The 24,133-nt window shown below is 43.0% G+C and overlaps 3 protein-coding genes across 3 annotated transcripts; 1 reads left to right on the top strand and 2 right to left on the bottom strand.

Annotated features, from left to right (window-relative positions):
* Positions 1-572: 572 nt before the first annotated feature.
* faua (FAU ubiquitin like and ribosomal protein S30 fusion a) lies at positions 573-2,664 on the bottom strand. The gene is made up of 5 exons (XM_079996857.1): positions 2,591-2,664; positions 2,036-2,117; positions 1,525-1,669; positions 913-968; positions 573-804 (listed from the first exon to the last, which is right to left on the bottom strand). The coding sequence occupies exons 2-5, from the start codon at positions 2,108-2,110 to the stop codon at positions 679-681; spliced, it is 402 nt and encodes a 133-aa protein (XP_079852983.1). The 5' UTR covers positions 2,111-2,117; positions 2,591-2,664; the 3' UTR covers positions 573-678.
* An 871-nt stretch (positions 2,665-3,535) lies between these two features.
* On the bottom strand, positions 3,536-13,568 carry prpf39 (PRP39 pre-mRNA processing factor 39 homolog (yeast)). Its single transcript, XM_079996667.1, has 15 exons — positions 13,469-13,568; positions 11,749-12,177; positions 11,398-11,591; positions 11,172-11,297; positions 10,647-10,765; positions 10,183-10,350; positions 9,761-9,935; positions 9,209-9,316; positions 7,675-7,839; positions 7,050-7,176; positions 4,869-5,137; positions 4,565-4,749; positions 4,388-4,462; positions 4,184-4,295; positions 3,536-4,051 (listed from the first exon to the last, which is right to left on the bottom strand). Exons 1-15 carry the CDS (start codon positions 13,479-13,481, stop codon positions 3,962-3,964), a joined length of 2,355 nt encoding a protein of 784 aa, XP_079852793.1. The 5' UTR covers positions 13,482-13,568; the 3' UTR covers positions 3,536-3,961.
* A 2,098-nt stretch (positions 13,569-15,666) lies between these two features.
* Positions 15,667-18,309, top strand: arf6a (ADP-ribosylation factor 6a). The gene is made up of 3 exons (XM_080024014.1): positions 15,667-15,762; positions 15,912-16,153; positions 16,409-18,309. Exon 3 carries the CDS (start codon positions 16,541-16,543, stop codon positions 17,066-17,068), a length of 528 nt encoding a protein of 175 aa, XP_079880140.1. The 5' UTR covers positions 15,667-15,762; positions 15,912-16,153; positions 16,409-16,540; the 3' UTR covers positions 17,069-18,309.
* The last annotated feature ends 5,824 nt before the right edge of the window (positions 18,310-24,133 follow it).

Below are 24,133 nucleotides of genomic sequence, written 5' to 3'. Positions count from 1 at the left end.
CATGGAACCTTAAGAGGGTGGCTCCACCCACAACCAGTGTTGAAACAAGAGGGTTATGGATAAAGGCATGTTAGAATGGCTCAAATGTGCAATCGGAGTGGTATTTTCAGCAACTAACTCCAGACATGTTTCAGGGACCTCAGACAATTGTGTGAAATGGAGCATAAAAGGCCCCTTCAAGTCCTAAATAAGCTTGGTTTAGTCAGTATTTTATGCAGGTGTCAAGTAAATTACTTCAGAGTTGTGGTAAGGCTTTTAGATACTATTAACATTTTAGCACAGGAATAACGGTTTTCACCTAGATGTCAGATGTAGAATTCATTGATATAAACATTACCACCTGTATCTCTGAAAGGTCTTAGAAGTAGGGTCTGCTCCCATTATGTCTTTAGTTTTCCTCAAAAATTATTAAAGTAGAGAAGCTCATGGTTTACCATTAACTAATCTGAAGCCTTTCTTAATCAAGTTGAGCATTTACATTTGTGAAAGGTTAAATTTACAGGACGCTTAGACAATATTAAGAGCAATAAAACCAACTTATTCAATACACAATTAAAAGATCAACGCAACGATTTATCCCAAGCCAAATCTTTATTCTGTACAGAAGGAAAACATTTAACTGGGTAAAAAGTGATGGGATGTGAAGGGAAGGTTTTTCCTCTTAGGCATTAAAAGCACTTAGGAGTTGGCGTTGGGTCCCTTCTTCTTTCCGAAAGTGGGCACCACGTTCACAAAGCGTCTGTTGTACTGGATGCGACGCTTGGCGCGGCCGGTCTTCTTCTTCTTCTTCTCCTGCTTGTCAACCTGAGGACAGAAGAAGAGGAAGCTCGTGAAGTCGTCCATTTAGCCTTGACCAATAGGATGTGGTCAGTCGCAGACAAACAGGTCTGTGATAACGTCTGAGATCCTCACCTTGGGAGTCTGGCCCCTCACTTTCCCAGCACGGGCCAGAGAGCCGTGGACCTTGCCTGGAGAAGAGAAATTTTAAGAAAGAAAAAAGACAATCTACAATGAATACAAACATTATGTACAACATTGATTACTTACAAAACACAGGCAAATCAATTGAATGCATATAGGCAAGTAACTGAAGTTCCCCAACTGCTCGTCGGAATATTGGAATTCAGACAATTTCTAGACCTCTAGGAATTCAATTGTGTATCTTTGCCACGAACACTTGCATACTATACTGTCAGGCATATCCCATAATACATTGTGAGGGCAAGACGCAGGTACTAGTTTCCATACAATGTCAGACAAATCCTCACCACCTGGGCATCAACTCACAGGTTGAGTTTAAGTTAAGTCCAAGCACTTTCAATGTACGTAATCAAACTTTTTACAGCTTCCTGATTTTTTATGTTTATAGCTCATTTACTTGTATACTCAGAATTGCTTAAAAGTTCCCATGCATTTAAAGTAACTTCAGGCACATGCCCTAACTTAAAAAGGCCAACATTATCGATCAAGCTTTACTTATTCCCATTTGTAGATGTAGTTTAAAGATGTGTTAATCGTACAGACCTCCAAGGAGCCTGCCGGCCACCTCCAGGGTACAGTGCTCGGAGATGCCACAGGCTGCCAGACGGGTCTCATCCTCCAGCGGACAGCCAGCGAGCATCAGCACCTGGTCCTGCACCAGGAGCCCCTCCAGAGCCTGGACATGGGCCTGAGAAAGGAAGAGAGAGAGAGACTTTACATCAACAGCAAGTCTTAACGACACCCGGTTGAGATAAACAACACAATGTTCACGAGACATTTAAGAGCTTAAAACCTACTTTTATTCTTCTATTTGATCCATCCCCCAGTCTCTTGTTACTGAGTGCCTGCGTTCTGTTTTAAATCAGAACCAACTCATTTTTTTCCAATGTATCTGTATTTATGTGACGAAACAATTCCTGCACCTCTTCCACCTTTTCCAGAGCATTGTATGACGAGAGTAGAACTTGAGATGACCACTGCCCACGTGTCTGACATGTGCCGGGTCTAGTTGACAAGTACATGAGCTCGGGGACAACGTTCAGGATTCTGTTACCTTGATGTCTCCGACGGTTTCCTGTCCGGTCACCTCGAGGGTGTGCGTGTTCTGGGCATGCAAGAAGAGCTGCATCTTGATGCTGGAACAAAGCAAATGAGGATGTATTTTACTAGTGTTTATATCCAAGCCTCATCAGTGGCCTGTCGAGTCAGTTTCGTTAATCGGAATATATTAAACGTGTGATCTATTTACTAACTTAGCGCCCTAACTTACGGATGCATTTTATACATTCTGTACATAATCGAACGATAGAAAAATAAGCCAAATATCAGATAATAGGTACCATCCCGAGACAAACACAACAAGGGCTGATATCAGCGGAACACGCTGACTGGAGCTAGCTTAAAGCTACGCTAGTTTGTAGCTATGCTAGCCTAGCCACATGCGGCACGCGTTCCGTTAAAGTCCAGGCAAATGTACGTTTATATCGATCAACTTCACAGCGCCGCGTTCCGTTTGGAACCGATGTGAATATTTTTGACGCGTGAACGCCAGAGGTCTAATGAAACGCCATGAAATCCGTGGTTTTTGCACATTTCCCGCAGGCCTTACCTCGGTCGCTGCTAGTCGTTCAGCGCTAGATAGAAAAGGGCTCTCGGCGGGCCGCGACTGCGCATGTGTGAATTTACGTAAACCCGGAAGTGGCGTGTAACGATATGGCCGCGCCCCCTTTCAAGTAGCCCCTGCGAGTTAAGATCGTTATAAGTTATAAGTTGTTATTACTCTGTTCTAGGTTTCGGGAAACATTTCCACATCGAGCCCCTCGCTCTGGAATAAAGTTGGGTCTACGTGGTGTGGGGGAGGGGTAGTGCGGAAAACGTTGCCTATAATATTGATTTGACAATTCACAACACAATGTCACGACTTAAAAATGTTTTCCAGCACACTAACTATTGTTCCCATTTTTATTTATTTTTTAATTCTACTTTATCGCGCTCTCTCGTGGGAACAAAGGGGTGAATCGATTGTGAGGTCACAAAAACATCCCAGGCTTGAACCTTCTGGTTGCTGTGCCAACGGTGGTGTGGGGAAATTCACCCAATATGTTTACATCGGTTTCCACAACAACCTTATTTCTCTGCAACCCCCCCCCAATATGAAACCTCTGGTAATATTCACTAGAGGTTTAACCACGTTGTGGTGCAAAAAGGTGGTGTTTGCCCCCCAAACTTCCAGAATAGTAGCACACTACTGGGATGGGATGAGGAATGGAACCGGGAATCATGAACGAAAAACGCATCAACCCAGAGCTGGACCAGAGCGCCATCTGCAGATTAAGTGGTTGCTATAGCTCCCACAGACCACCGGTGTCACTGTTGTTCGTTTGCACTGTTGTCAATTTCTGCTGGGTTTTACACCTGGAACCCCCCCCCCCGCCCTCCCCGGGGTAAATAAAATGTTATTTTATGACTATATTCGTCATTAATGTCTTGCAAAAGCCCATCTGCAACCCCTTGAACCTTTTGTGTTAGAGGCGTCACAGAATAGCACATCATAGAATAGCAATCTCTTTATTATGAAATGAGGCAAAATGGAAAAAAAATAAAATAAAAATCATTCCTGTGACTTTGTGGAAACAACCTTGAAATATTACGTCCAGAAAGCAGGAACATGGGGCTGGAAAGCACATCTGTCTTCTTAGAATTCAAACATTTTTAAACAAACTGATTCCATGAGAGATCAAACCAAGTCATCTAATCAAAAAAAATAAAAATTAAAGACTTATCCCTTTTCTCAGATGAAAAACAAAATTTGCCTTCGGTAAACATGCAGCAAAGAACGCAAAGTCAGCCAATCAGTGGCTAAGATGACGTGTAGTCACCGATGTTATTCCAACAAAATACAACATTGGTCAAAAAGAACATGAACATCAGATTAGACGGGACAAAAAGGATGCCTTCTTTTCGATCGACATCTTGCCCATCAAGTGGGAGGCGGGGGGTAGTACTGGTTATATTGGCTGTACTGGTTATACTGGCCCCAGGAGTTCTGTCCCCAGTTGTTGTATTGTTGCTGCAAACAAGAGGAAAAGTACAAGTTAGAAGTATTTCTTACACCACGCAACACAATCCAAGAAATTAACCTGATTTTGAGGTGAACGTCAAATAATTAGTCTCAATAGCCATAATGACATGTCAACCTCACCTGGTACCAGTTGTAGTTGTACGCAGCGCTGTTGGCCTGCATGTCCTGCGCTGCGTTTCCTGAGGTGGAGGTTTCATCCACACGTTGTCTCTTGGCGTCAGGTTCCTGAGAGCTGGATACGAATGATTTCAATTTTGTCAAATGTAATGATGACAATCAAAACAACGTTATGGAAATTAATTTATTATATTGCCACCATCTTACCCATTCTCTGCTTTCCTTTTAGAAGACTCGTTTTCTTTTTTAAGTCTCTGATGCTCCTCAAAAGCAGCCACAAGCCTGTGAGACGTAAAAGACATAAGAAAAAGAACATGAGCGACTGACACGCCGCAAATGAAAAGAAACCAAATCATTTTCACGCCAGAGTTTCAGGATACTCACACGTTGATGTCGCTGCCGAAATCCTCCAGGAACTCCACCTTGCGCTGGGAGAAGAGGAGCCGAGACTCGATGTGCAGCGGGCTGTTCAGAGCTTTGTCAAAACAAGCCAAGATGGCCGCCTCGTTCTGCTGCACATCTCCACTGTATTCCAGCTCCAGCAGGTTCAAGTACAGCTTTGGACTTGTCTGCAAAAGAAGGGGAAAAGAGGCACATCAAGCACAAACAATATGTCTCCAACATTCATTTGGACTTAAGCGTTGCACCACAACGGCAGGTGCAAACTCAAGGGTTCAAAGTCTCTCACCTCGTCCTTCTCGATGGCTTCCAGAAGAACCTTTCTGGCTTTGCCGAGGCTCCTCTGCACCTTCAGCAGCTGCCTCGCCAGCTTCACGGCGTAGAACGACATCTCGCCGTTGTTCTTCGCCGACTCCATGGCCTCCCTCAGCAGTGTCTCCGCCTCTTCCAGGTTGCCGTGGCGACGCTCCAGACTGACCCTCCGCAGACGCACCATGGCCAGGGATGGGACGAGCTCCTCCAGGGCCTTCAGGATGCCGCGAGCCTCCTCAACATTCCCTTGAGGAGATAAGACAGAATAAGCTTGGAGGGAGAATTCGGTTCCAAAGACACCAGGGTTATACAGTATGTACTGCTCCAAAGGCAATGAACTAAACCTAGCACTGGGTCAGAAAATGTATAATACAATAGAATCTAAGAGAATTGTGGCCTTTGACAGCAAATTTTGAGTGGATCTTCTTGACATTTAGGGGTGATTCACCAGGTCAAAACTAGAGGTTTGTGCGGTATGAGTGCAAATGTGTGATGTAACTTTCTTATTGTTTCAAGGGTTTTCGTTTCGTTTTTAAAGCTGTCCACAGCCATTTTGTTTCAATGCAGTCCACAACCTTTAACTCAGTATCTTGTAGAAATCTGGGAAATCCACACCTTGTTTCGGAAACCGTTTAAGACATTAACCATTACACCAGCCCAACAATAACTACTCATTTCACATAATTTGGTATTTATGGCCTCAAGCCTCTACTCGGTTGATTTGATACTATTAAGAGAACTGCTGGATTAAGTCTGGCACAATTCACATTGTGGAAAAAATGTGAATAGTTCAAATCTTAAATGATGGTTGTGTTGTGACTTAAATGTGGATCCTGAGATGAGCAGTTGAGCGTCATCAAAGTCCCTGTAAAGTGAATTCAGGGTTTTTTTCCTGAACATATTATACATGTGAGAAAATAATTGCTGAAAACATGTCAAAAGATGGGACGATGTAGTACTGAAACGTGGAGTTAAAACGTTAAACTGTTTCCCACCATTTTTGTGGTGCGACCTGGCATTGCCCCTCACCTAAAACTATATATACACACACAGCAGGTCGGAATCAAGAGCATCGGTGGTGAAATAAGCTATGCTAACAGCCGGGATCTCAGCTCTGCAGCTCCCGCACGCACCCACTGGCAGAAACATCAAACAGTGCCTATGTGCCGCAGCCAGACAGCGGTACTAGAGACACAGGACTGGGTTCAGCAGAACGTTTAAACATGGAATATACTCCAATGTAATAGTTTTACGCGATTGAGCGCAGTTTCAGCGCCTCCCGCATCTCAGAGCAGAGGAAACTGCCGTTTTTTTTCCCTCCCCACGATTTTGAAACCTAAATTTTATATACTTGCCGATTTTATTTAATCATTCAAATGTGGCTGGGTGGTTAATAGGGTTGGGCCTAGTTAATAGAATGGGGCCTATTAACTGCCCCACCCCCAGGTATTTTCAAATCGGCTTGTTATGAAGCCAAACACAGGACCACCAAATTTTACTACTAGGTGTCACACTTTTGCCATAACTTTTTTCACAAAGTGTTTACACACTGCCTCATCTAGGTTTTTCGGCTCGCCTCTTTCATCGGCTTCAAATCCAAAATCGTTGCCACATTGGCACAGTTTGTTTGGTTTGAGATTAACCCTTCCATGTCTTGCCTCCCCCAAAAAAAAACCAAAAAAAAAAAAAAAAAAAAAAAACATGAACTTTCTTGTTAACAAACAACCTGCGCCCTGCATCCTGCCCGCTCCCACCTCCACTGAAATTTGATCTCCATGTTGCCGGCCTTGGCTTGGCACTTAATTGTGAACAGCCTATACGACACTAGTGGCTCCGTTTGCCCATTTATAAACAAACATAATATTATGTTAATCACATTGTCATATTGCATATTATTAATGCAATACAAGTTGGATTTAGTGCAGTGACTACAACTTGATGATGGAGGCTCCTTTTTAATTTGCCAGAACGTCTGATACTGACAAATACCAGTCCAGTCGGTTTGCATAAAATCAAACCTGTTTGGGCTTGTACACCGGACCGGCAAAACCGGAAATTGACCCAACTCTAGTGGTTAATAAACACTTTATACCGTGGTGTGACAAACTCACAACACATTTATATTTGCCTACAGGAACGTTAAAAGTCAACTGATTACCCTGCTGCTCCTCGAAGGCGGCCCACAGCAAATGGATGGCCTGCTTTTTGGGCAGGTGGATGGTGCAGGCTTTCTTGTAGACGTGTCTTACTCCCTCGATGCTGAAGCCCTCTAGATACTTGGCGTACTTGAGTGAAAAGAGAAGGGGAGTAGAGGGAGGAGCAGAGAATAGAGGAGGAGGAAAAAAAACAATAGGAAGACAAAGCAGGAGCGGAGAGAGCAAAGAAAAGAGGAAAAAGAAGCGAAAGGCAAGAGAGTGACAGAACATTTTAAAACTAAAATTTCAGTTGACTCAAGTGAATTTCTTCATTGTCAAGATCGTTTTTAGAAATTTTCTGTGTAAACCCATCAGCACCTTCATGGAACCAATTAGATAAGTTTCTGTAAGGTAGTGGGAGACGGAGAAGATGCAACGTAGTAGTTGGCAAATGCTGCAGTCATATCTTGTGTGGCAAGCTGGCCATCCCCTAATACAACAGATACAGTCACATATCAACGTTACACGCAAAGAGAGTGCAGGACGATTTACTGTGTCCATGTGATATCATCGTTGATGGGGGTTAAGTGCGGGAGGGAGGGGAGGGGGGTAAGTGGAAGTGAGGGAGAGGTCAAAAGGTCAGGATACCTTGGTCCAGAACTCTTCGTAGAGGGCGCAGGCGACGAGGCATCTTTCAAAGAGGACCACAACGCGCTCCGGGGTGCCGTTCTCAATTTCAAAGTCCAGGTACTCCTTCCAGTTGTTCAGCTGGGTCTTCTCAAGGGCTTTCACATGGAAGTACGGTCTCTTGATCTGAAGGAGCAAAAATGTTACAACATTAACCTGTTGTTTTTTTTTTATGATGTGTGCTTGCAAACAGCCCATCAATCGAATTGTAACTGCTGCTTTTCCACCAAAGTACAGGAACTGAATGAGGATCCATTCAGGCCTGAAACCTTCTCAAAAAAGGAACCATAGCAAGAGTCACTAAAATTAGTTCTTGGATTATTTTCCACCGCCCCTGGTAACCATGGAGATCAAGGGGAAGTGATGCAAAACCTGCGGAACCGGGCACACACTGGTCGCATTGGTCACTTTATTTCAGGTTCTGACTTTCCAATTCCGTTATGAAATAGAAGTAGCATGGCGTAGCTTAAAAAATGTGTAATAAAGTTTTGCAGCTGTAGACATCTTCTGTGTATGTATGAAAAAGTATTAGTAGAGTACAGATATAATTTGCACAAGTTTAAAAAGTTTTGTAGCTGTAGAAATATTTAGATTATACGTAAATTAAATTTGTGCAGGAATATTTTCAACAGTCAGGTTTCACAAATTCTGAGAGACGGACACACAAATTTTCTGCCTGTGTATGAGACACTCGAGTTACAAGTTACAAGTACGGACTTTGACCCACTAACTAGCCAACCGTGAGGTTAGTAGGAACGCACCGATCCAATACGGACTCAAATAGCTGGGTATTAGTGACAATGGGGCCGATCTATTCAATTAAATTCTATGTCGGGTTTTCTTTAACAGTACAGCGATATATTTTCAAGTGAGATATAGAATGTGACAACGCTGTTTATGTCGCGTTAAACCATAACCCGTTTCTCTCGTAAAACTGTGCCAGTGTTTGCGTCTCTCCTCTCTCACCAGGTGGGCGGTTGTTCTATCTACCTATCTATCTATCTATCTATCTATCTATCTATCTATCTATATATATATATATATATATATAACGAAACACACGGCGATGGCTGTCAAGAGGGCCCAGGTATAGTCTCGCACTCTGAAACTCTTTCCTCAAAAGGTATTCATTTTTCATTGTTCGTTTTCTGACTGTTGCGGATCGATAAAACAAATAAGCTGAGAAGGAGCCGGAGATTGACCCGGAAAAGGAGGAGATTGAAGTCCGTCCCCTGCCATGACGCAACAGCATTTGGACCAGTCGCGACAAGGGGACCTCTCAGAGCGAGAGAAAGACAAAACAGTTTGCAAGAACCCAGATCACCGCACAATTTTTTTCTTATGTTGTTCTGAACACATCTTTTAGGTCAAAAACTTATTTTCAAGTGTACCTCCACCTCATGTACCAACAACTTAGTTCCTGGTTCCTTGGAAAATAAACTAATAATGCTGAAAGAAATTTTAATGTGTGATGTTTGAATGTGTGAGCACTTACGCCCTCCTCAAAGGTCCAGCGCTTGCTGACTTCATGTTCATTGTGGTTGAACACTTCCTGCCGAGCCTCAGTCACCTTGTGACGCATATTCTCGATCTCCGTCACCCTCTATATTAAAAACACAAGAAACATGGTTTGGTGAATGCCGCCATGGTCCACTGCACTGCACCAAATTCTCCACGAGCTTTTAAAAAATAAGATACTGCAAGGCCTTCCTTTGATAATTTACATCACCATAAGCTTGCCAGACACAAGAAGCCTGTAGAGGGGCAGGTATGTTTGCACCCTTCATATCAGCCATTGTCCAGCTCTGGTTGCAGGTGCCAGGGTCATTGGGCCACGGTCGATCCTGACCCAATTTTAGCACGGTTCCTGAATGGATGCCAACTTGAATCCCCCAGACATTCATTGGCTTCGCTGCTGATGGAAAGACAGCTCTTCAAACCTGAACACATTTTTTTCTCTTGTTCTCTCCATGGAAGAATAGGCAAGCACCTGCTAAATGCTGCTATCCATTTAAGCACCCTCCATCGGTGGAAGCTGCAGCCTTACCTTGGCGGGGTCAAGCAGGTCCTCGATGCCAGGCGGGAGATCCTCCCCAACGACAGGCGTTTCTGAGTCTTCGCTAACAACCATGTTGGCTTTGGAAAGCTCCACTCTCAGCTGAATGAACTCTTCCTCAGACAGGAAGAACTTGGGGTTGTTGTTCTGCACATGTTCTTTGAACCTGCCAAGATAACAGTGATCATCAGGTTTCTGAAATGGCTTTATCTTGTTCCATGTCTTTAGTATCGGTTAGTATTGAGATTTATCTCGCATTGACAAGAACAGGAGGCTTTGCCATACCAGACCTAAATTCAAAATAAATCATCTCAACCAAATGATAATTATGCACGTCTATACGTGGCAACTATCGCTCATGAAGAATTTAGACAAACTTTCAACACATCACTTTCTCCAGTCCCTTCCCTCACCTCTGGAAGTGCTGGGAGTACAGCTGGGTTGGGATGCCCAGGATTCGATCATAAATGGCCGTGACATTGGCCAGTCTCTGCTGTTCCGTCTCCCAGTTGATGTAGGCCTCCCACAGCCTGTCTGAGCGGAAATCTGTGCCGGCTGCAAGCACTGAGTGTTCGTAGGCACTGCGAGTAGGGGGAAAAAATAAATAAATAAATAAATAAATAAATAAATAAATAAATAGATCGGAAAGTGACCTGCATATTGTTGTTTTTGTTATGAAACAATATAGCTTGAGGTTTTTCAAGCTTTTTTTCCCCCTCTTAATGTTTTCTTTTCGTTACCCCTTTCAGTTTAAATTCCATCACAAAGACTGAACTTGGAGAAACTAGAAAATCTCAACAAGTTTACATCATATTGAGAAAAGTTACACAACAATTTGATGTGTAATGAAGTCAGACAAAGGATATCCATTACTTACGCTCGGATGCGTCCCTCAGTTTCCTGGTCGGTGGGGTCTGCGTTCTCTTTAATGAAGGTCAAGTAGTGCAGCCACAGGTCCACGCTGAGAGGAATAGCCTGGAGACCCCGTCTGTACACCTTTAGAAAGAAGAAAGACAACCCATTAAAATTGAACTTGATTAGTAGCTATGGATATAATTAGCCACACTTGTGTTTAATGAAGGATAAATGTAAGAGTCTTAAATGAAGTTAAATTCCAAGACCAAAAAATAATTAAAATAAAAAACAAAAAGGCTGAAATAAATCTAAATAGGCTTTAAAGACAATATAACTTATTATTATTGTATCATGAACCAAGGCAGACAATTTCAGAATGAAGAAACAAAGACACCTGCTACTGAACCGGCTAGTTCCACTCAAAATATGTACCTGTGACTTTTGCCTGATCAGCAGATCCAGATAATTTATTCAAAATATTAGACTTTGGACTTTCTGCTTTATCTGAACATGGAATGTCCAGGTCAGATCATTAATATGTATTTACCTCTTCCGCAACCTGTATGTGGCCGTGCTTCTTCTCTATGTCTGCATACTTCTTCCAGTAGCCATAGCAGTAGGGATAGCGGAGGAAGAATACATCAAATGCCTTCCTCACAGCTTGAAGGTTATTCTGTGGAAATAAATCACAATCAGAATCCACACATATAGCACAAATAACCATTTGGTCAAAACGTTAAGGGTTGAACAATATGTCCATTATCTGCCCCCACCTCTTGCTCCACATATTGCAGTAGATAGACCCAGGCATTAAAGTCCTCTGGATTGTCCTCGCACCCTTTAAAGAGCTTTTCAAACTCATTAGGGAGCTCAGGCTCTGCAGGGACATCTGGCTCTTCTGACGCCTCTCTACTCGCATCCTCCAGCTCCATGCCGTCCTCCAGCATCGGTGTCGCCAGGGTGTCAACTGAGAGTAGAACAGAGCATTAAGTGCTATTAAAATATGTTTCTGTCCAACAAAAAACAATCATCACAAATTGGGTTTGCTATGATATGGCTTTAAATTTAGAAATGTACAACATTATGGATTCACATCATGACAACCATAATCAGAGATTTATTACCCTGGGCGCCATTTTCTTCTTGAGGCTCTGCCTGTGAGCCCAGGTCCTGAGTCTCCTCAGACTGTGTCATGCACTCTGCTGGTGCTGCCGGTGGTGGCTGGGGATCCTCGGTCGGTAGCGGCGGCTGCTCCTCCTGAAAAAGCTGTGCATTCGCGAGCTGAAACTGCTCCACGGCCTTCTCTACCGATCCCAGGCCGGGGGAACTCAGCTGCTGGTGTTGCTCCAGGGCATCCTGGGACAGATCCGAGTCCTCTGGCAAGACGGTGGTAAGAGTCTCTGACGGAACCTGGTCTAGGGTCCACTCTGCGGCCTGCGGGAGAACCGGGAGGTCGGGCAGGAAGCCGTGGCCCTCCGTGGCAGGCGAGTCTCCACTGTTGGGGGAGTCTGTGTCCATAGTTCCCGTCATGGGCTCGTCTGTGAGGTGCGGGTCTGTTGGAAAGAGGTTGATATTAGTCATTTGGCTTTAAGAATGTGATTTAACAAAATCACAAAAAAAAAAAAAAAAAAAAAAAAAAACTTTTAGAAGGCTAGATTATTGCCTTTCTATAATTCGATTTGTGTCCAAATGAACAACATGGAAATAGAATGTTTTAAATCTTTGTATAGGTAGGCTGTGCGCTCACTGTCACAGTACGAAAGGTAGAACATTTACAGAGAACTGGGCAAGAATTTATCAAGCATCTCAGTAGGAAATCGGCCCTTAATGTCATGAAATTGTGACAAATTTGATGGCATAGGAGTAAAAGTTAACCTGTTAACCTGGAAACTACGATCACCACCAGGATTTATCTATGTGTCCTAATCGCTCACTTCACTAAATTACAAAATGCTATATAGTGTGTGTGTGTCCTTTGTGTTCTGTTTTAATTTTTGTTGTATGTGCCATAAATAAAGACTTCATAAAAAGACTAAAATGTTTTTGTTCCGCAGCTCAGATTGTCCTAAAACAGTGTCCTTCACTTTCCAAAGAATGCCCAACTCTTTATACTCCTCGTTCAACTTTCAAGCGTGATTCCCAGTTGTGATTCTCAGACACTTGATAAATACGGATCCCAGAATAGATCGCAGCATTTTAGGAGCGTGTTTTTAAACCAGGTAAATTTGTCCCGACCAAAAAAAGCACAGCCCCCTCATGTGCAGCAGCTGCTGCTGCTGCAACGAGACACTTCCTTGTAGTGGGGAAGGTTCGAGTCTTATTTAGGGATTTTAATCGTGGCGCCTCAGTCACACTCTTACTAGTATTCATTTAGGCGGAAGAATACAAAGCATGGGTCACACCAATATTTTAGCTTGGACTTTGTTTAAGACGTTCGGAATTTTTTTCAGTTTGTGAGCGGTGTGGAGAGATTTAAAACATCGGCCTTGCTAGCAACCAGTCTTTCGCGGTTCTTGCGTCACTAGTTAACGCGAGTGTTAGGTTGCTTTACGTTTACTTTCCCTCGGCATTATACGTTACTTTGCCGATAGAACCGGCAATGAACGCCGTCGTACTATTACCACCCGGTAATAGATTAAGTTCACCAACATTACGCATGTTTATTTCGTATCCAACCACCTAACTACCCCCAACTTAGCAGAAGCAACATGCCCCGTCTGGTCTCGCATGCTAGGTAGCGTGCGCTAGCTAGCTCATTTTAGCCTTCCCGCTAACCTACTGGAAATTTCGATGCGCTACAATGGATTCTTCGACAGAGAACGAGCGTTTTGTTCTTAATCTTACCAGTATCTTCCATGAAACGCGGATCAAACGGATACGTTGCTATTTCTGTAACTTAATCTATCCAACAATGCTCCGCCGCGCTCCAACTCTCATTCTTAACTTAAAACATTAAGAGAAGGGCAAAGTTTGCACATGCGCAGTGCGACGCTTGCCAGGAGCCACGCCTCCACGTATCACCAATAATAAAGTTTATAATCCAATTATTAAGAAAATATAATATTTTGAATCCTACATTTTATCAAATGTAGGATTCATCATATTTGATCATTTTGTCATTTGTCACTTTGTCATTTTATGTATTAAATATATGTAGTCATTAAACACTCCTCTTTTGCAATACTTGGGTTCAATTCCCGCCTGGGGTGCTGTTGGCACCGTGCTCCAGCGGGTTATCTCCCAAATAGGAGCCTTTCTGTGTGGAGTTTGCATGTTCTCCCCGTGCTCACATGGGGTTTGCTCCACCTAAGGTCAGTACGGACCCCCACCAAAAACATGCACACACCATCGTCTGACCAGCGATGGACACTTGGTACCTGGTCCCCGGGCGCGTCCACGAATGCTGCCCACTGCTCCTGGCTGCGCCCCCGGAGGAAGGACAAGCCAGGATGGGTCAAATGCAGAGGCCTCATTTCACCGGCCACCACCCCAAAAAGCATGTGCATGTGTGTGTGTCTCTGCATGTATTGTAGTGTGGTGTGTTGCGTGACAATTAAAGATTCTTCTTCTTCCCAATACTGTGTATGTTATACCATTTTTTTTTCCACCCTGGTACACTTTACGTAGATACTGATGTTATTTTATCTTAATCTACATTCCGCACTCATGTATATTAAGTGTTTTCTATTATGATATATATAATTTAGGAGTACTGCAGCAGAGCTATCATGTCCAATGCAATAATATTGCATTGTTGTCATAAAATATAATATACTAATACAATTCTTAATCCAGTTTGACTTAAAAGACAGCGGCCTTAGCCAAACTACACTATTAAGGCCTGTATGAAACTTGTACTATGTCCTATTCTGGACCGTGTGAATGGTGGATACAGACGTTTGTAGTTATTTTTATCCTTGTTCTATGTTTCCATTTATTTTAATTTTCGTGGTTTTTTTTTTAAGTTTATTGTATATTGACAATGTTTCTCTATTTTTAGTGAAATCTTAGTTGTGTTGCATATTGTAAATTGTTTTCCATTTTTTTATTAGTATTACTAATTATTATTATTATTATTATTATTGCCCGTTGTTTTTCATGCGAGCTGCTGTAACATCGCAGTTTCTTTTCTGGTGTGAATTAAGTATGTGTTTGTCCGTCTGACATTTTTTTTTTTCCTGACTTATACACGGACAAACATTGAGGGGAAATCCAAATGGCGTCCATTTACAATATCCGAGCGCTCTCCGCGCATGTCAAATGGAGTAGTGCACGATGCCGCGTTCGAGTCGAGTGGGAGAGATGCGTTCCCAACTTGCGAGCGCCGATCACGCCTGCTGGGCCCTGACGGAACCAAGACGGAAACAGGGTGTAACACGCCTGGCAACAATGTGTTACTTAGAAAACAACACACTTTCATCTCAGTCACTCAGATATATAACACATGGAAAGTCATGTAAATCAAGACAAACTAATGTGTAATATAACGTGTAACCTGGCCCACATATGATTAATGGACATTTTTATTAATTTAATAAACGCTCTATCATTTTAATAATGCTACTGCTCTTTTCTGTGTTTTGGTTTTAATACAGATAGATATATCATCCCAGAGAAACACAGACACTCACATCAAATCAATAATAATAATAATAATAATAATAGAAAAAATGCCAATATAAAATAAACGATCAATAATTAACGCTGTCAAAAATCGGAAGTCGGGAAGGCACACACGATAACATACATGCATGTAAAGCAAAATATGTACATATACTGCTTTAATAGTAAGATAAGTGTGTTTTGGTGACACGTAGAAATCTAGCTTTAGTGAACAACGAATACAAACGAGACGTTTCCGGGAAACCTCCCGTCCCCTCGCACGCTCCCCAGCCGACGCGGCACGGTTTCCGTGCGTGCTCGAACGCAGCAAGGGCGGACGGGGAGGAAGTGGCGGGTGGATCTCGGTCCGCACCTTTTCCGGTAACACGGCTGTAACCGAGCGGTTGAGAGAGAGAGAGAGAGAGAGAGAGAGAGAGAGAGAGAGACACCGCGGCACAGTGCGAGTGTGAGCGAGGGCGAGAGGGAGAGAGCGCGGGGAGGAAGAACTCGGGGACGGGGGGTTGCCGCAGCTGCAGGTCGGTTCGTACGTTTTTGGTTTTTTTTTTTTTTCCCTCAGCGCGCCGCGTTCTGTGAAAGACATGTCATTTTGGGCTGCGGGACGTTAATGTGGCCGTCGGGCGGTGCGCTCCGCCGACACCGCTCCCTTTTCTCTCCTGTGTTCCAGGGCGAGAGGCGGAAAGTCGGATGAATCAATGACCTTTTGGACGCTCCTACCTCTGGATGTCCCGGTGCAGACGCCGATTGGAGTCGGATTCGTGACCCCGCGCGCCCAGGGAAAGCCCCGCCGTTAGGTTTTTGGGGGGAATTCATCGATCGAAGTCGTTTAAGATTTGAAGTGTGGACACCAAGGAGGAAGTGGGAACTCTGGGGCTTGGACGCGGGCCTATTTTACACAGCGGATGAGTCGTGAGTTTCCCTCCCTAAAATACATTATATTCTTTGAGTGTAAATCGGCTTTAGGATTAACCGGTACATATATATGTGTGTGTGTGTGTGTGTGTGTGTAAGTAAGTAAGTAATTGTAGCTGGAATAGGAAAATGTATCCCTCCGCCAGTCTATGAAGACTGTACATTGACATAACAGTATTACCATGTAATGTATTGACTCTCCTTTGGTGGGAATCACTCAAACTAACAGTTTCTGATTTTGATGATTGACAGCTGTCAGAGCACCACCACAGGGGATCACGTGGGAGGCCATCTGACAAATACTGAGGACTGTAACCCCCCCCCCCCACAACTTTTTCTTTCTACCATCGATCAACACGTATTTATGATTGATAAGCCGAGACGATGGGGAAAATTATGTCAAAGGTCTTTGGCAACAAGGAGATGAGAATATTGATGCTCGGACTCGACGCTGCTGGCAAGACCACCATCCTGTACAAGCTGAAGCTGGGCCAGTCGGTCACCACCATCCCCACCGTGGGCTTCAACGTGGAGACTGTCACCTACAAGAACGTCAAGTTCAACGTGTGGGACGTGGGCGGCCAGGACAAGATCCGGCCGCTGTGGAGACACTACTACACGGGCACGCAGGGCCTGATCTTCGTGGTGGACTGTGCGGACAGGGACAGGATAGACGAGGCTCGGCAGGAGCTCCACCGGATCATCAACGACCGGGAGATGAGGGACGCCATCATCCTGATCTTCGCCAACAAGCAGGACCTGCCGGACGCCATGAAGCCCCACGAGATCCAGGAGAAGTTGGGCCTGACGCGCATCAGAGACAGGAATTGGTACGTTCAGCCCTCGTGTGCGACGTCGGGGGATGGACTTTACGAGGGTCTGACCTGGCTTACCTCAAATTACAAATCTTAAAAAAAAAAAAAGTTGCACCTGACTCCAGCCCGGACTGTTTTGTAGTTCAAGACAAACGCGCGCACAGAAGAAAATCAACCTGAAGCGATTACATGAAAAGCAAAAAAACAACCTCTTTCTTGAATATCCACTAAAAGAACTTGCAATTATATTCCCATTTTGATAACCAGTCTCTGTGACCGTTTCCTCAAACCAAAAGACAAATTGCTTTTGCTGGTTTTCCTTTTATACTTTGCTTTGGTTCAGTTGTATTTCACTCACAGTCTGTATAATCAACACTGTCTAAATGCACAATAACCTTTTCTTTGAGCTCTTATTACATAGTTCCTTTCACGCTTTGTATGATTTAAGAACAATTTGAGACTGTCGGTCGGGGCCTACCGTTATATTCTACTCAGCTTTCACACAGTATTGACCCACCTTTTTTTTGTTTTTGTTTTTTGTTTTTTCTCTCTTCGGAGGAGGGCAAAGTTCAAATCCCTCTTTGAGAATGTTCACTCATTCATATCTGGACCGGGGGGAAAAAAAAGGCCTATATCAGTAAATCACTTTAACATTTCAAACTGCCACCGTAGTTTGCAAGAATGTGTATTTGTAGGACCTCCAAGTACTGTTTTCATTGTGATTGTAAACGATTACTCAGTGACCAAGGACTATTGTTGGTCCCCATTTACTTGTGCAGTGACTACGCATCCAAGATGTCCACCATGGGGGTAGCTGGGTTCATTCGAAATACATTATCTGGATGCTGGCTTATACAGACACTGTGACGGATACGATTTTATTGCTTCGGGGAAATACTCAGTTCCACTACGACCAATCTTCTTCCAAGAGCTTCCAATAGTTTCAGCTGCCTTGTTGAGGGCCCCACATTACGGGCCCACAAGACGGTCTGCGCAGCCAGACGTGTTGCCCCTGCTGAGTCGGCACTGCGGGGACGGTTTATTACCGACTGGGTGCCGCAGCAGAGAGAAAAGACCCCGGGGCCTTTGACTCTCAGTGACTTTTGGACCCCGGCAAGTGTTACAGGTCTCGACCCACCGACCACATCCATGGTGCTGCGCTGACGGTTTCTCCTACTTTTCTTTTTAGTTTTTAACAATCAACATCAGCCTTTACACTTGCTTCATGAAGAAAGTCACACAAACCAACCAACTTCTGTTCAAAGGTTATAGAGATAACACTTTGTTTTATTTTTGTTCTATTTGCTATGCTGTTAAAATAAAACCAATATATCCAGATGACTTTGCAAGTGAAGCCTTTTCAATAAAAAAAAGTTTGTAACTTGAATAAACGGAAGTATTATTATAATTTTTTTTTTGCCTTGTAAAATTAGTTTATTGAAAGGAAGTGAGACTTGAGCGGTGTAATAGATTGAAAGAAAAAAACAAACAGTCGAGTGAACTGTGGAGCTCGCTTCTACCTGTTTCCTCTGCGCTGTTGCGTGTGTGAGTCACTGGCTGAATAAATGATGAGAGATCTAGTTTCGAGTTAGTGATTGTCAGGGGCGCCTGCTTTGCTTAAGGTTTCCATGTTTCAATCAGACCGTTGAAGCAGCGTCTATGCCAGTTCCCCTTTTCCCCTTCTCATACAATATAAGTTACAGAATTGTTACGAAGACAGGATACAGACAGTTGATTTTGTAGCGTTCAAGCTGGTTCTGGCTTCATATTGAGTCATGTCACCATGCTTGTGTGGCCAATGAGGTAAGGTGGTGACAGCCTTTCCAAAGGTCCTCGGGCTGCTTGGCGTTCTTCCACAACTACGACGGTTTGTTTAAGCACAAGATGTTGTATCAGATCAGAGCCTAACCTTTTCATGCAATGGGAAGAGAAAATACAAGAAGGCCAAACCAGATCTGCTGGTCGCCTCCACCTTGGAGGTCTAAAGAGATGGTATTTCAGATGTGCAGCGACCTCTCACGTGCCAAATTTTTTTTTTTTAAGTTCTAAATTTCTGAGGCATTGGATGCACTGTGGAAAGGCATTGACAGGTTTCCCTGCGCAGGTATCTTTCATATTTGTAGTTCCAATGTAAAAAAAACTAAGACACTCTTATGAAAAGCACACGTGGCTCAAACACTTTGGAAATACGTGACGTAAATTCCATGTGGGTGTTTTACATTACATCACCGAGAGTGCTTAGTTTGTCGCTCTAGACATACAGGTCCTATTTGGAAAAAGGTGCGACTCAAGAAATAAAATAACCGTCTCCTCGTTTCTTTAGAAGATGTGACTTTGGAGATGAGCAAAGGACTCATGTCGGTGCTCAGAGAATGACACAACGTTAATGTTCAATCATTGTAATGTCCGGGGGCCTTGGCTGTCCAGCAGAGGAATCCCAACTCTCTCAGTCTCCTGGCATTTGGACTGGGGCCTATTTGCTTTAAGGACTGTTTGCTCTGGGACCGGCGCTTTGGAGTTTGACCTGTTGTGGTGACCAATGAAGCACATGAGTGTCACCGCACTCATGCGCAGGAAACCGTATTAATTGTTTCTATCCGTATAGTGCCTACTCGTACTTATTGTGACAATCTCGGAGCAAGAATGAACTACGTCGAAATGCCCGGGGCTATACCTAACCAGTATTACAACAATTTCAGTGGTGGTTCGCGGACGTGCCGGAGGCCTGTCGTCCAGCTGTCGGTGCATTCAGCAGCAGATGCACCGCGCACGTTGGTCAGTGTCAGCTGTCGTCAGCCTCACCTGGGGCCCCGTGTTAGAGGGTGCTGCTATTCATGGGGGGGGGGGGGATTCCACTTTCGTTCAGTCAAGTTAGTGTGAGTTTAGGAAAAATCATTTCTGTTTGGGAGAAATTACTTTGGCGAGATTGGTCCGAAGTTGTCGGCTTGTTTCAAAATTGACGTTTATGGTTTCCTCGTGACTCGTGCTTTAAAACTACTTTTGCAGCAACTTATTTGCCAGTGAAAGCGTTTATGAGACGAATGAAAGACTGGGGGTCGACCCGCTTGGTTTTTTTCTTTTTGCGTCGGCCTTTAACCTGAGCCCTTCCATTGTGTGCTGCGCGGTGGGAGTGGACGGGTCCATTGTGCTTCTTTGAAGGGTTCGGTTCAAACAATGCTCTTTAATGCAGTCCGTTGCAAGCAGCGAGGACATTTGTTTACTCAGGCGTTCCTCTTAGCTTTTAATCTCACTTCGGTTTCGTCCCCCTTGCATCAAAGCAGCAGTGGTGACACCCAAAGCGCGGATATCGTTGCCTGGATGATTATTGACTTGGGAGCGTTTTAACTGGATGCATGATGTGAAGTTTAGCTTAGTTTAAGCCGTGGCTGCTAAACTAAGCTAAACTGAGCCTGCTGTCTGATGAAGCTTCACTTTGCACGGCACAGAGAAAGGTGGCCGGGACTGTTGATTAGATTAGATGCATAGTTGTTTCGTTAAGATAATGATTTGTCTGTTCAATGGTTTATTTGAATTGTTTACTCGGTGCCAAATGACAGTTTGAACCTCAGGTGCTTCAAAGCATATTTGGGAAATAGATAAACAGCCACATACACAAACCATGTGAGGAATGCCCTGGAATAGCTTGTCGGAAGAAAAACCTGAAAAGTAACTGTTCATTTCCTCCCTTTCTGTATATTCCAAATGTGGATTGTAAGGTACACTGTTTGAGAAATTTGGATACGATGTGGGAAATCTTAAGTAGATTAACCATCTACAGAGAGTTAAATGGCACTATTAAATAATTCTATTAATATCCAACAATAATAGGTCAGGGTTTTTAATTATGGTCAGGGTTAGAAAAATCCCTTATTTCTGCTTACTCTGTGTTAATATCTCCTGTTTGATTGCCTAATCTCTGCTAAAGCCGGCACACTGAAGCACCGTGAGACTCCCTAAAATGCAGAGTGAAACAGGCCAGTGCACATCCAGGGCCCTGACCTGCTCACCTTTATCTGTGACTCATCACCAAATATGAGTATACAAGTTCCCATAATCCAGCAGGTTTGTTTGCTGTTACAACCTCCCTCCCTCCTCCCTTCCCTCCCTCCCTAAAACCTCCACCATCTCAGCCCGATGAGTGGAAATCCCGGGAACCCGGCACCTTGAGCACTGTGGCCCCTAAACAGTCCTTTTCAGTATTCCCTCTTTGTCCGTAATTGCCCCCACACACCCTGCTTAAATAAAAACCCTTCTGTTAATTAGGAAAATGGATTCTTCTTCCTGTATTGTTTCTTATGGCCTCTGTTTCTTTAATCAGAATCGGAGTCAGAATCTGTTTATTTTGGTAGATACATTACATTCACGTGGAAAGTATTGGTGCATTTCTTAAGATGGTTAGCATTAAAAACAAGTTTAGCAATCCTAAAAAATGTTATAATACTAAAATAAAATAAGTAACACGTAAAAGCAATAAAAGTTTAAAAAATAAACAAAGCCAAATATACACAAGTATCTGAAATATACAAAACAGAAATGGTCAAATATATGAAAACATGCAGAATATACAAATGAGATTCCATGCACAAGATAGGTTGTTGGCTTGGGTAAATAGGATATATATGATATACTGTATATTGTAGATTATTGCTATGTGTATGAGATAAAACAAGAAAAGTCAAATGTGCAAAAACAGCCAGATATCCAAAGAAAGTATTCAAATGAAAAATAAAAATAAAATAGCCAAATATACAGAATGTACAAAGAGCAATTCTATGCACAGGATGAGTCAAGTTAAAAGTGAATAGGCTGTGACGGGAGCCATAAAATTATTATTATTATTATTATTATTGTTATTTCTAAGCCTGGTCCCTCCACCTAGTCCACCTGTGGAGCTTCTGGAACCCGGCCAGACAGTTTTGAGTTTCTCCTCAGACATCTCATCGTCTCCGTTGCCACGGATCCCATTTTAACCATTCTCCTCAAAGCCCCATGCAGCGTCGCTCGCACCTCGGGCGGCTCGAAAAAGATCTGGAGCTCTCTGCAAATGTGTTAACAATTAGTGTGTGTGTGTGTGTGTGTGAGTGTGTGTGTGTGTGTGTGTGTGTGTGTGTGTGTGTGTGTGTGTGTGTGTGTTGGAAATGATTCAATCTGCCAGGCCTCACACTTCAAAACCAGTAGCTGTTGGAATTGGAAGTAGAGCTTTTCCAGGGATGTAAATAGTGTCAGAGAATCCGTACATATCTTTTTGATCTAAACCAAAACTCAACTGTAAAAGAGTTCAGTTGTTCAAAGGTAAACTAAAACATTTGGTGATAGACCATCCGGCACGCAAGATTAGTGTTTTGGGCCCGTCATCCTCAGCAGATAAATCACAGGTTTCCTGGTTTTCATCTGAGGATGTGACGTGGAAAATGGAGGAAAGTTTTCTCTGTCTAAATCGAAAAGTAAGATGCATTAAACTTCTGCAGCTTTTCAGATTTTAAGTATTGCAATAAGCAGAGCCTTATTGGGAGGGCCTGATCAGCACTGGTCCATAGCGCCTACTCAATCTTTTTTAATTACATTAAAATGGATCACAAAATGTATTTGGAAATAAAGATGAATTAGTTGCACTCAACCGTGGAGCCTTGAATACACAGAAATATAGATGAAGAAAGGTGTGTGATTAGTTAGAGCCCACACACAAACGCACTGTATGATTATACACTGTACATTTCAAATACTGACATGATGATATTGTTCATTCACTGCTTTATAAATGAGCTTGTTTTGTTTTGCATGAACACAATCATCAACGGTGATTAAACGGATAAGGACAACAGGGTTCTGAGTTTAAAAAGAAAATCCTTACCAAAGTCCACAGATGACACAGAGTTATCAACATTTTGACCTGTTTCTCAACGCCCCCAACCCTGTACTCGATATATTCACTATTTCAACAACCCATATGTAGAGGAAAAGGTTGTTTTTTTTGGGTCGTTCTACCCTCCGGGGCCTCAGAGGCTGTTAAAGGAGAGCCTGTAAAACTCTTTCAAACAGCAACCCTGAGTTACTGGGCTCGATACATACATTCAGCTTGATTCTATGCCAAATATACCAGTTTTATATCTTTCTAGGCGATAAACTGTTGTGACCCTCTGTTTTTGCGAGGGTGGAATTGAAATAAGTGGGATTTCTCTGCCGCTGCTGCATGCGACCCTTGACAGGAAGTCATATAGTTTTATACGACCACATCCATTATGTGGATGTTGCAGCATTCCCTGGGACTCGAAGTGACTTGCAATCCTCACGTGACACGCGATGCGTCAGGACACCGTATGGCCATGTCGTGGCAGTTTAAGAGTCATTATAAGCAATGTAGGCTAAACTAATGGGGCATAAAACAACATAATTACATGTATGATGCATTACTGTGATTAGCTGTACATAAATCAGTAATGTCATGAACTAAATTGTGCCGTGCCATGATGGCACCATCTATCTTTCTGGTGCAATGTTTATTTCATTAGTTAATGTATAGGACCGTATATTTTATTTTTGGACATGACATTTTATTGTGTGTATATATATATATATATTTATATATATATATATATATATAAATATAATTTGTAGCTAAAAATAAATATTTTTTTATCTTTTTCAGTAAATTTTTTTATTTTTATTTATTTGCTGTTATTTTTTCACAAGGTCTATTGTATATTGCCATATTTTATATTTATTGTCTACAATTAATTGTTTATTTGGTTTGGTTTAAAGGTTTATTGTATATTTAAAAAAATATTTCTTTATATTTCATCTATCTATGAATTTACCGTTCCCATGTCGAATCTAAAGGCAAAGACCACTGGGATAGAAGCTGCCAGTCCAACTATATTCTGTGTGTGTGTGTGTGTGTGTGTGTGTGTGTGTGTGTGTGTGTGTGTGTGTGTGTGTGTGTGTGTGTGTGTGTGTGTGTGTGTGTGTGTGTGTGTGTGTGTGTGTGTGTGTGTGTGTGTGTGTGTGTGTGGCCTTTAATTAATGAACGCTCCACAGTGGGTTAGACTCTCACTCTGAACGTTGCTCTCAGTGCATATGGAGCCTGTTGGTGAAACCCTCTGTACGCACCACTCAAACACACCTATCACTTAAAGCAACCTTGTTCCCTAAATAACTCCCCGAC

This window comes from Zeus faber (genome assembly GCF_960531495.2).
Source record: "Zeus faber genome assembly, chromosome: 2".
NCBI lineage: Eukaryota > Metazoa > Chordata > Actinopteri > Zeiformes > Zeidae > Zeus > Zeus faber.
The sequence above is the reverse complement of the archived record's forward strand: the minus strand, read 5'-3'. Positions and strand labels throughout refer to the sequence as shown.